This window comes from Phytophthora sojae (assembly GCF_000149755.1).
Source record: "Phytophthora sojae unplaced genomic scaffold PHYSOscaffold_12, whole genome shotgun sequence".
NCBI classification, from domain to species: Eukaryota; Oomycota; class Peronosporomycetes; order Peronosporales; family Peronosporaceae; genus Phytophthora; species Phytophthora sojae.
Window position 1 is genome coordinate 1,265,433 of NW_009258126.1, and position 12,101 is coordinate 1,277,533.

A 12,101-nucleotide genomic window follows, 5' to 3' on the forward strand; every position below is an offset into this window, starting at 1 on the left:
TAACCTAAATATAGTACTTTTTAACCTAAACAATTACATTTAAAGCTACGAATGACTACATGTATTACTCTGTAGCTCAGGGGTTGTTTGCTAAATTTAGCACTAAAATCTAAGATAAGATTAGGAGTTAGTACTACTTTTGTGAAAGATTGCTAAGGATTTCACAAATAAACTACGGTATGCATCCGCTGAAGCATACTTTATAGCTGGGCAACGCTTGTCAATATCTCGTGCTATCATGTCTGCTAGCTCGAGCTACGTAAGCTGTACGCCTCAAATGTTGATAGCTTAGTACATCGTCTCACATTAGACATGCTCGCCAAACATGGAACGGAGGGTGTTAATATTGTCTTCACTGCAGATTTGGATACCTGCATGTTATTATAGGTGGCATTCTGGCCCATAACGAGCTCTGGTTCGAATGTAGACGAAGCGATGAGTTGCGTAAATTAAAATAAAAAGAGAGAGAGCGATCTATCTACCTGCTGGATGAGCAAATGCCGCTCATTTCGCGAAACTCTGGCGATTGACTACTGAGGCTTCGCGGGTACTGGAATAGCTCGTCCAGACTTGTCTAATCCGCATTGCAAGCGACTTCGGTGCGCCGCACATGCTGCGCACCAGGCACTCTCTGGATACTTTCCTTTTGCTCCGACCCAGCTAAATAGTTTGTGAGTGGATTCCAAGTTTTTGCTCTGACCCAGTGGCAACTTTGTTAAGTTTCCAGGCCAAAATGAGACACTGGTCGTCCGCAGTATCTTTTTGACGTAGCTCAAGAACTCGACTTAGTCGACTGTCAGCAAACGGTTTATTTAGCACCTATTCATTCTTGCCAACAACGTATCTTGCTACTGTAATGTTCATCAATTGATTTCTGAAGCCTTATTGACAGAAATGGCTCCAAGTCGGGCTTGCATACAAAACTAACTTGCGATTTGAACATGTTTCGCTGAGATCGAGCCATTATTGCTGGTAAATACCAGTTTCAGAGGTAAACTTTTGACTAATTCGACCTATGTACTCCCCCGGAGCGTTCGCTTTGGGTCACCTATAAAGATGCAGATAGATGTGGATGTGGAAATTGTAATTTAATACTGGGATAGCAGTGGCCGATAGGTTATGCTGCTAGGCAGCCCAAATCGGGTTAATTCGCGCCTCGGTAACTGAAGCCAGTAAACTGAGGCCGGTATCGTGGTCCTTTGTCACTGGCTGTCTTTCTCCTGGTGACCCGGTAACTGGAGCTGGTAACTGAGTCCGATCTCGAGTCACTTGGCTTCAGCCATTCGCATTCTAAAGCAACCGGCACCTACGTCCCCCTGTTTTTCCTTTATCTCGCGAACTATTGCTCAGTACAGCCACAAGTTCCCTACACTAACATGGTCGCGCGTTTTTCGCCATAATTCGCCACTATCAGGTTCACTACGACGCTGAATTCGAGACGTGGTTTCGGCTGACTGTTGTAGTTGACATCGCAGGCCGTGTCTACCTCGGTCTCGCTGATAGGCGCCATGGGACTACAGCTATTGTGCAATTTCACATTCTACCACTAAACCAAGCAGCCGGCCTACGTACCTAGCCACCGCACTAGGGCCCCGCAATGGCTAGAATAGGGGTCTTTTGACCGTATCTGTAGTTGTTTTGTTTTTAGTTTATAGCAGGCTTTTTATCATTACCCATTGGCGTCTCCTGCGCCTGCTTCGCAGCCGCAGCATCTGCCTGGTAATGCGATCTGAAAAGTAGATACTGTCTACACCTTTGTGCGGCCTACTTCGTACCAACGTGCAATCAAATCCGAAAGTCGCAAAATTCAAATTGCAAGTTTCTAGTTAGCAACTTCAATTACGCATTCAAAGATGGAATTACGGCAATCAAATTCGTACAGTAGGCTACTACTAGTGGTCCGACGAGCCCTGTTACATGCCGTACACGATGTCCTCGTTGTTCGCCGCCTTGGTGACGAAGTCGCGACAATGCAGCTCCATGCTGGCCTCCAGCGCTGGGGTCATCACGTTCATGTTAGCGGTCGCGGCGCGCTCCAGGATGTGCATCTGGCGTTCCGAAATGGAGAGGATCTCACCGTTGCTGTCTGGCTCACGCGAGCGATCGTAGATTGCGTGGTGATCCAGAGCCAAGTCTCGCTTAATGCGGGTTTTTAAGACGCTGCTTCTCGAGGACGGTGTGGCGAGTAACGCGGCCTTGGAGGGACATCTGCGAAGAAGAAGGCGAATTGCGAAGTGAGCCCCCCTCGGTCGGCGTCGGCTATAGTGCGCGCCAAACCACGCGCCCTTGCTTTTGGCGCGAGCACAGCACGCCAGCTTACGTAGCCATGGAGATCTTGGACCTCTGGTCCAACTTTGATTGCCGTAATTCCATCTTTGAATGCGTAATTGAAGTTGCTAACTGAAAATTTGCAATATGAATTTTACGACTTTCGGATTTGATTGCACGTTGGTACGAAGTAGGCTGCACAAAGCTGTACATGTACACCTATACAGTATAACAGTGTTATACTGTATAGGTGTTATAATAACACATGTACAGTACAGTGCGCGCGGCAGGCAGTCCGCAGCAGATCCCCCGTTTTGTTGGTGTGGTGCCGCTTCTCCACTTCAGACTTTGAATTTTAATTGATTTTTTTGCGGTTTAGACGGCTAACTACAGCCAATGCCGCGCACTGCTGCAGCTCAGACTTTGGGTTCCGACGGCAAGCTGTATATCAACTTAGAATTTTAGAAGGGTTAACAAGCCATGAGCACGTCCTGCTCCTGTCAGTGACAACTCTCTTCGCGAGTGTCTCGGCGTCTGCAGGCAACCTGCAGCTTGTACAAAATGATAAGACTTACCTTTTGTGCTAGTACAGGTCCTATCCGCCTTAACGGTCACCTTACTTCACTCCACCAGTTCGTACCTGTTACTGATTCATACCAGTTCGATCTGACCACGGGTATAATGTAGCGTCGACAAAACTGGTTGGTCTGCGGTAGCAATGCCACGCCAATAAATGGATTTGTTTGGTTTCGACCGATTTTAATTGTCGCTGTATTTCTGTCCTGGACATCAATATTAGCCGTTCGGGATGGAATCCCCTCCTCAGTTAGCTTCGCATTTTCAATTGTTTGCTGGATTATCGACTAATGTCATCAAATATCATTTGTTTCCAACTGTTATATTTCGGTGGTTTGAAATATTGGTTTGAATCCACAATCTGATTCACAATCCCGACTCAAACTATCAAAAATAATACATGTATTGAGATCTGAATAGCCTAACCTGAAAATTACATTCGGCTAACGTAAATGCTTATGACAGCATGCTGTTATGGTGATGCTCGCTTTGAAGAAGCGATATATAGCACGAAAGCAATCCCTCGACTGTAGTCTCCTAACAAATTAGTCGCCACCATCGCAAGATAATCCCCACGAGATGAAAACAAATCAAACCAAAAAGAGTAAGGAACACAAAAGGTATAACAACTCTTGCTACATCAATTGTGTATTCAGTGTGCATCTACCTATTCGACCAAAACGTATAGTGCATCCATCTCCTACGCCGCTCCACCGGCGGCAAACTGACCCGCGCCACCGCCAAACTGCCCTGCGGCTCCCAAGCCACCGCCGAGTCCACCGGCTCCGAATCTTCCGCCGTTCATGCCGCCGAAGCCGCCGAGACCCCCCATTCCACCACCAACACCAGCACCGGCGCCACCGAATCCACCGGCTCCGGCACCTCCGAAGCGTCCGCCAAAGCCGCCCATGCCTCCTCCCATTTGACCACCAAGACCGCCAACTCCTCCAAGACCACCAGCGCCTCCAAGACCACCACCAGCTCCTCCGAAACCTCCAGCGCCAGTGGCGGCACCAGCACCAACTGCGCCACGAGCGGCACCCGCTCCGTTCCGGGACGTCGGACCCGCACCGCCCGGTGTCGTCGGGGCGGGCGTCACCGGACCACCGCTGCTCAGTCCGCCATTGCCCGGACCCGCGACGCCTCCCATTCCCCCAGCGCCGGCAGCTCCAGCCCCACTAATAAAACCGTTCGTAGTCGTGCCAGCGGCCAGTCCCGGTGCGGCACCGTTGTCTGCAGCTCCGAATCGACCGCCGAGCGGACCGCCGTTTCCAAACCCTCCTCCGCCGAGCTGACCAAAGCCACCGACACCACCACCACCACCGGCGCCGCCGACTTGCCCAAGACCACCAGCCCCTCCGACGGCGCCAAGGCCTGCGCCTGCGCCAAGACCAGCACCAGCACCTGCGCTAAGACCTGCGCCGAAAGTGTTGGCGCCGCCAAACAAGGTGCCCTGGCCGAACTGCTCCCGGTCACGAGCCATGGCGGGACTCATACGGCCCAGCCCGCGTGGGCCTTGTGCGAGAGTGCTGCCGTTCATACAGGCTAGCACCGTAAGTGCGAGTGCGAGTCGAGACATCATGGCGAAAAGGCGAAAGGTCTGCGGAAGCGGAAGCGGAAGCTGGCTGTGATTCACTTGAGCGTGGCGTGCAGAAATCGAGAAGTGAAAACCTCAAACAACGGCTTGAAGCTTTGAGCAGTTGTGACCGAGATACCCGCACCCAGGTGTCAATCCGATGGGAGAACTTCCACATCGCTCAATCCAAGCCGGATCTGGCTGTAGTCATCCACCCCCTTCACCAGTGCAAGAGACACGATGGTCGACGTCGGTTGACCCAAACACGAGGCTTGCTCGGACCCACCTCTCTCATTATTCGTTCCGCCTCCTGCTCCACACTCGTCCACCAAGCAACTAACCAAGCAACCAAACAACCAGTTCCAAGATGCACTGCAACTTCCTCGTCGTGCTGGGCCTCTGCGTCAGCGCCTCTATCCTGCACGCGACCGACGCGGGTGCGGCCCGAGGCGTAGCCCCCGATCGCCGCCGTCTGGGCCTCAACTACGACTACGACTACGGACACCAGCGCGAGCACCATGACCCGAAGAAGCACCACCACGAGAAGGGCCGGTCCTACTACCGCCGCCGCCGTCTCGAAGATGCCAAGGCGGCCGAGTCCTCGGACTATGCCTACGGCAAAGACAAAAAGGACGACAAGTACGGCACGGACACGTACAGCTATGGTAAGGATGACAAGTACGGCCACGACGACTACGAGCACACGAGTTACGGGTATGACGACTATGGCTACAAGAGCTACGGCAGGGGCGACTGCGACGACTACGGCAAGAAGGACTACTACGGTCGTGGTGACTACTACGGCAAGGACATCTAAGGTTACGGCTACGACGACTACGACGACTACGGCTACTACCCGGACTCGTACGGCTACGGCTACGGCTACGGCTACTACCCGACCTACTACTCGTCGTACTACGACTACCCTGGCAACTACTACGGCTACACCTACGGCTATGGCTACCCTGGTGTTGGCTTGGGCTACGAGTCCGCGACGGCTGGCGGAGACGCTGGCCTGACGGAATCGGCCACCGAGTCTGTGACTGCAGACGACTCCCCCAAGGCGGTGGTGGAGGAGAAGAAGACGCCGTCGAAGGAGGACAAGTCGAAGGAGGACAAGTCGAAGGAGGACAAGTCGAAAGACAAGTCGAAGGAGGACAAGTCGAAGGAGGACAAGTCGAAAGACAAGTCGAAGGGCAAGTGAGGCGCTCCGAGAGCGGAAGGTCCGAGCATGGCTCGCGCCTGCGTGTGAAATATGGATGGGCGTCTAGTGTAGCCCACAGCGTGTGCAAGGTATAATGTAGCGTCGACAAAAACTGGCTGCGGTTTTAGCAATCAGCGCCAATAGATGTGTTTTGGTTGCTTTCGGTCCCGTTTTCTTGTTCCTTGTAATTCTGTGCTTGACCTTGACATTGTCGTATCGGGATGCATGAGCTGGGCTGGTCAGTTATGGCGTGCATGGGATACATTCGGAACAACGTCGGCCAACGTTAAATGTGCATTCACTCACCAATTCGTCGAGAACATCAAACTTCGGATAGCAGCTTCGTTTTTGTAATTGTTCGCTAATGTCTCCAATGATTTGACATTTTCAGTTGTCAAAAAATGACTTGAATCTGATTTGGTTTGAGATATTGACACGATCTCGAGTATGTTGATATTTAGTAGAATAACCGAAATTTCGCATTCCGCGAGCGCGCCACGATCGCACGCGAACGCACGCACAAGACAAAAAAGACGAACAGGCATACACGAACACTTCAACTCGTTCTTGCTACGTCAATTACTCGTCCATCTATCTACTCGACCAAAACGTATAGTGCATCCATCTCCTACGCCGCTCCACCGGCGGCAAACTGACCCGCGCCACCGCCAAACTGCCCTGCGGCTCCCAAGCCACCGCCGAGTCCACCGGCTCCGAATCTTCCGCCGTTCATGCCGCCGAAGCCGCCGAGACCCCCCATTCCACCACCAACACCAGCACCGGCGCCACCGAATCCACCGGCTCCGGCACCTCCGAAGCGTCCGCCAAAGCCGCCCATGCCTCCTCCCATTTGACCACCAAGACCGCCAACTCCTCCAAGACCACCAGCGCCTCCAAGACCACCACCAGCTCCTCCGAAACCTCCAGCGCCAGTGGCGGCACCAGCACCAACTGCGCCACGAGCGGCACCCGCTCCGTTCGGGGACGTCGGACCCGCACCGCCCAGTGTCGTCGGGGCGGGCGTCACCGGACCACCGCTGCTCAGTCCGCCATTGCCCGGACCCGCGACGCCTCCCATTCCCCCAGCGCCGGCAGCTCCAGCCCCACTAATAAAACCGTTCGTAGTCGTGCCAGCGGCCAGTCCCGGTGCGGCACCGTTGTCTGCAGCTCCGAATCGACCGCCGAGCGGACCGCCGTTTCCAAACCCTCCTCCGCCGAGCTGACCAAAGCCACCGACACCACCACCACCACCGGCGCCGCCGACTTGCCCAAGACCACCAGCCCCTCCGACGGCGCCAAGGCCTGCGCCTGCGCCAAGACCAGCACCAGCACCTGCGCTAAGACCTGCGCCGAAAGTGTTGGCGCCGCCAAACAAGGTGCCCTGGCCGAACTGCTCCCGGTCACGAGCCATGGCGGGACTCATGCGGCCCAGCCCGCGTGGGCCTTGTGCGAGAGTGCTGCCGTTCATACAGGCTAGCACCGTAAGTGCGAGTGCGAGTCGAGACATCATGGCGAAAAGGCGAAAGGTCTGCGGAAGCGGAAGCGGAAGCTGGCTGTGATTCACTTGAGGTGGCGTGCAGAAATCGAGAAGTGAAAACCTCAAACAACGGCTTGAAGCTTTGAGCAGTTGTGACCGAGATACCCGCACCCAGGTGTCAATCCGATGGGAGAACTTCCACATCGCTCAATCCAAGCCGGATCTGGCTGTAGTCATCCACCCCTTCACCAGTGCAAGAGACACGATGGTCGACGTCGGTTGACCCAAACACGAGGCTTGCTCGGACCCACCTCTCTCATTATTCGTTCCGCCTCCTGCTCCACACTCGTCCACCAAGCAACCAACCACGCAACCAAGCAACCAACCAAGCAACCAAACAACCAGTTCCAAGATGCACTGCAACTTCTTCGTCGTGCTGGGCCTCTGCGTCAGCGCCTCTATCCTGCACGCGACCGACGCGGGTGCGGCCCGAGGCGTAGCCCCCGATCGCCGCCGTCTGGGCCTCAACTACGACTACGACTACGGACACCAGCGCGAGCACCATGACCCGAAGAAGCACCACCACGAGAAGGGCCGGTCCTACTACCGCCGCCGCCGTCTCGAAGATGCCAAGGCGGCCGAGTCCTCGGACTATGCCTACGGCAAAGACAAAAAGGACGACAAGTACGGCACGGACACGTACAGCTATGGTAAGGATGACAAGTACGGCCACGACGACTACGAGCACACGAGTTACGGGTATGACGACTATGGCTACAAGAGCTACGGCAGGGGCGACTGCGACGACTACGGCAAGAAGGACTACTACGGTCGTGGTGACTACTACGGCAAGGACATCTAAGGTTACGGCTACGACGACTACGACGACTACGGCTACTACCCGGACTCGTACGGCTACGGCTACGGCTACGGCTACTACCCGACCTACTACTCGTCGTACTACGACTACCCTGGCAACTACTACGGCTACACCTACGGCTATGGCTACCCTGGTGTTGGCTTGGGCTACGAGTCCGCGACGGCTGGCGGAGACGCTGGCCTGACGGAATCGGCCACCGAGTCTGTGACTGCAGACGACTCCCCCAAGGCGGTGGTGGAGGAGAAGAAGACGCCGTCGAAGGAGGACAAGTCGAAGGAGGACAAGTCGAAGGAGGACAAGTCGAAAGACAAGTCGAAGGAGGACAAGTCGAAGGAGGACAAGTCGAAAGACAAGTCGAAGGGCAAGTGAGGCGCTCCGAGAGCGGAAGGTCCGAGCATGGCTCGCGCCTGCGTGTGAAATATGGATGGGCGTCTAGTGTAGCCCACAGCGTGTGCAAGGTATAATGTAGCGTCGACAAAAACCGGCTGCGGTTTTAGCAATCAGCGCCAATAGATGTGTTTTGGTTGCTTTCGGTCCCGTTTTCTTGTTCCTTGTAATTCTGTGCTTGACCTTGACATTGTCGTATCGGGATGCATGAGCTGGGCTGGTCAGTTATGGCGTGCATGGGATACATTCGGAACAACGTCGGCCAACGTTAAATGTGCATTCACTCACCAATTCGTCGAGAACATCAAACTTCGGATAGCAGCTTCGTTTTTGTAATTGTTCGCTAATGTCTCCAATGATTTGACATTTTCAGTTGTCAAAAAATGACTTGAATCTGATTTGGTTTGAGATATTGACACGATCTCGAGTATGTTGATATTTAGTAGAATAACCGAAATTTCGCATTCCGCGAGCGCGCCACGATCGCACGCGAACGCACGCACAAGACAAAAAAGACGAACAGGCATACACGAACACTTCAACTCGTTCTTGCTACGTCAATTACTCGTCCATCTATCTACTCGACCAAAACGTATAGTGCATCCATCTCCTACGCCGCTCCACCGGCGGCAAACTGACCCGCGCCACCGCCAAACTGCCCTGCGGCTCCCAAGCCACCGCCGAGTCCACCGGCTCCGAACCTTCCGCCGTTCATGCCGCCGAAGCCGCCGAGACCCCCCATTCCACCACCAACACCAGCACCGGCGCCACCGAATCCACCGGCTCCGGCACCTCCGAAGCGTCCGCCAAAGCCGCCCATGCCTCCTCCCATTTGACCACCAAGACCGCCAACTCCTCCAAGACCACCAGCGCCTCCAAGACCACCACCAGCTCCTCCGAAACCTCCAGCGCCAGTGGCGGCACCAGCACCAACTGCGCCACGAGCGGCACCCGCTCCGTTCGGGGACGTCGGACCCGCACCGCCCGGTGTCGTCGGGGCGGGCGTCACCGGACCACCGCTGCTCAGTCCGCCATTGCCCGGACCCGCGACGCCTCCCATTCCCCCAGCGCCGGCAGCTCCAGCCCCACTAATAAAACCGTTCGTAGTCGTGCCAGCGGCCAGTCCCGGTGCGGCACCGTTGTCTGCAGCTCCGAATCGACCGCCGAGCGGACCGCCGTTTCCAAACCCTCCTCCGCCGAGCTGACCAAAGCCACCGACACCACCACCACCACCGGCGCCGCCGACTTGCCCAAGACCACCAGCCCCTCCGACGGCGCCAAGGCCTGCGCCTGCGCCAAGACCAGCACCAGCACCTGCGCTAAGACCTGCGCCGAAAGTGTTGGCGCCGCCAAACAAGGTGCCCTGGCCGAACTGCTCCCGGTCACGAGCCATGGCGGGACTCATGCGGCCCAGCCCGCGTGGGCCTTGTGCGAGAGTGCTGCCGTTCATACAGGCTAGCACCGTAAGTGCGAGTGCGAGTCGAGACATCATGGCGAAAAGGCGAAAGGTCTGCGGAAGCGGAAGCGGAAGCTGGCTGTGATTCACTTGAGGTGGCGTGCAGAAATCGAGAAGTGAAAACCTCAAACAACGGCTTGAAGCTTTGAGCAGTTGTGACCGAGATACCCGCACCCAGGTGCCAATCCGATGGGAGAACTTCCACATCGCTCAATCCAAGCCGGATCTGGCTTAGTCATCCACCCCCTTCACCAGTGCAAGAGACACGATGGTCGACGTCGGTTGACCCAAACACGAGGCTTGCTCGGACCCACCTCTCTCATTATTCGTTCCGCCTCCTGCTCCACACTCGTCCACCAAGCAACCAACCACGCAACCAAGCAACCAACCAAGCAACCAAACAACCAGTTCCAAGATGCACTGCAACTTCTTCGTCGTGCTGGGCCTCTGCGTCAGCGCCTCTATCCTGCACGCGACCGACGCGGGTGCGGCCCGAGGCGTAGCCCCCGATCGCCGCCGTCTGGGCCTCAACTACGACTACGACTACGGACACCAGCGCGAGCACCATGACCCGAAGAAGCACCACCACGAGAAGGGCCGGTCCTACTACCGCCGCCGCCGTCTCGAAGATGCCAAGGCGGCCGAGTCCTCGGACTATGCCTACGGCAAGGACGACAAGTACGGCAAAGACAAAAAGGACGACAAGTACGGCACGGACACGTACAGCTATGGTAAGGATGACAAGTACGGCCACGACGACTACGAGCACACGAGTTACGGGTATGACGACTATGGCTACAAGAGCTACGGCAGGGGCGACTGCGACGACTACGGCAAGAAGGACTACTACGGTCGTGGTGACTACTACGGCAAGGACATCTAAGGTTACGGCTACGACGACTACGACGACTACGGCTACTACCCGGACTCGTACGGCTACGGCTACGGCTACGGCTACTACCCGACCTACTACTCGTCGTACTACGACTACCCTGGCAACTACTACGACTACACCTACGGCTATGGCTACCCTGGTGTTGGCTTGGGCTACGAGTCCGCGACGGCTGGCGGAGACGCTGGCCTGACGGAATCGGCCACCGAGTCTGTGACTGCAGACGACTCCCCCAAGGCGGTGGTGGAGGAGAAGAAGACGCCGTCGAAGGAGGACAAGTCGAAGGAGGACAAGTCGAAGGAGGACAAGTCGAAAGACAAGTCGAAGGGCAAGTGAGGCGCTCCGAGAGCGGAAGGTCCGAGCATGGCTCGCGCCTGCGTGTGAAATATGGATGGGCGTCTAGTGTAGCCCACAGCGTGTGCAAGGTATAATGTAGCGTCGACAAAAACTGGCTGCGGTTTTAGCAATCAGCGCCAATAGATGTGTTTTGGTTGCTTTCGGTCCCGTTTTCTTGTTCCTTGTAATTCTGTGCTTGACCTTGACATTGTCGTATCGGGATGCATGAGCTGGGCTGGTCAGTTATGGCGTGCATGGGATACATTCGGAACAACGTCGGCCAACGTTAAATGTGCATTCACTCACCAATTCGTCGAGAACATCAAACTTCGGATAGCAGCTTCGTTTTTGTAATTGTTCGCTAATGTCTCCAATGATTTGACATTTTCAGTTGTCAAAAAAATGACTTGAATCTGATTTGGTTTGAGATATTGACACGATCTCGAGTATGTTGATATTTAGTAGAATAACCGAAATTTCGCATTCCGCGAGCGCGCCACGATCGTACGCGAACGCACGCACAAGACAAAAAAGACGAACAGGCATACACGAACACTTCAACTCGTTCTTGCTACGTCAATTACTCGTCCATCTATCTACTCGACAAAACACCGATTTCGGTGACAACTACGACTACTTCCAATATCGGCTTGGGGGTATGGCGCTTCCGTGTGTTAATGGGCCATCTTTTGGGGGCTGCCATTCGGCACTTTGCTCTCAACCAAAGCACCTCATGACTTTGGTCCATTAACACAATGAAAACACTTTAATCCCCCCACGCCTTGATGCATCGAGGAAAAGGCGGAACGAATAACGAGAGAGGTGGGTCCGAGCAAGCCTCGTGTTTGGGTCAACCGACGTCGACCATCGTGTCTCTTGCACTGGTGAAGGGGGTGGATGACTAAGCCAGATCCGGCTTGGATTGAGCGATGTGGAAGTTCTCCCATCGGATTGGCACCTGGGTGCGGGTATCTCGGTCACAACTGCTCAAAGCTTCAAGCCGTTGTTTGAGGTTTTCACTTCTCGATTTCTGCACGCCACCTCAAGTG

General features: G+C 54.9%; 3 protein-coding genes across 3 annotated transcripts; 1 reads left to right on the top strand and 2 right to left on the bottom strand.

Moving 5' to 3' along the window:
* Positions 1-1,913: 1,913 nt before the first annotated feature.
* Positions 1,914-2,162, bottom strand: PHYSODRAFT_529389 (hypothetical protein; the record flags this gene model as incomplete). The annotated part of the gene is made up of 1 exon (XM_009538822.1): positions 1,914-2,162. A coding segment is annotated over one exon (249 nt), but the record flags the coding sequence as incomplete, so codon positions are not given.
* Positions 2,163-3,223: 1,061 nt separating this feature from the next.
* PHYSODRAFT_306690 (hypothetical protein) lies at positions 3,224-9,761 on the bottom strand (the record flags this gene model as incomplete). Its single annotated transcript, XM_009538823.1, has 4 exons — positions 3,224-3,228; positions 3,910-4,389; positions 6,624-7,097; positions 9,344-9,761. 4 exons carry the CDS (start codon positions 9,759-9,761, stop codon positions 3,224-3,226), a joined length of 1,377 nt encoding a protein of 458 aa, XP_009537118.1.
* A 478-nt stretch (positions 9,762-10,239) lies between these two features.
* Positions 10,240-11,052, top strand: PHYSODRAFT_253678 (hypothetical protein; the record flags this gene model as incomplete). The annotated part of the gene is made up of 2 exons (XM_009538824.1): positions 10,240-10,681; positions 10,709-11,052. 2 exons carry the CDS (start codon positions 10,240-10,242, stop codon positions 11,050-11,052), a joined length of 786 nt encoding a protein of 261 aa, XP_009537119.1.
* Positions 11,053-12,101: the final 1,049 nt, after the last annotated feature.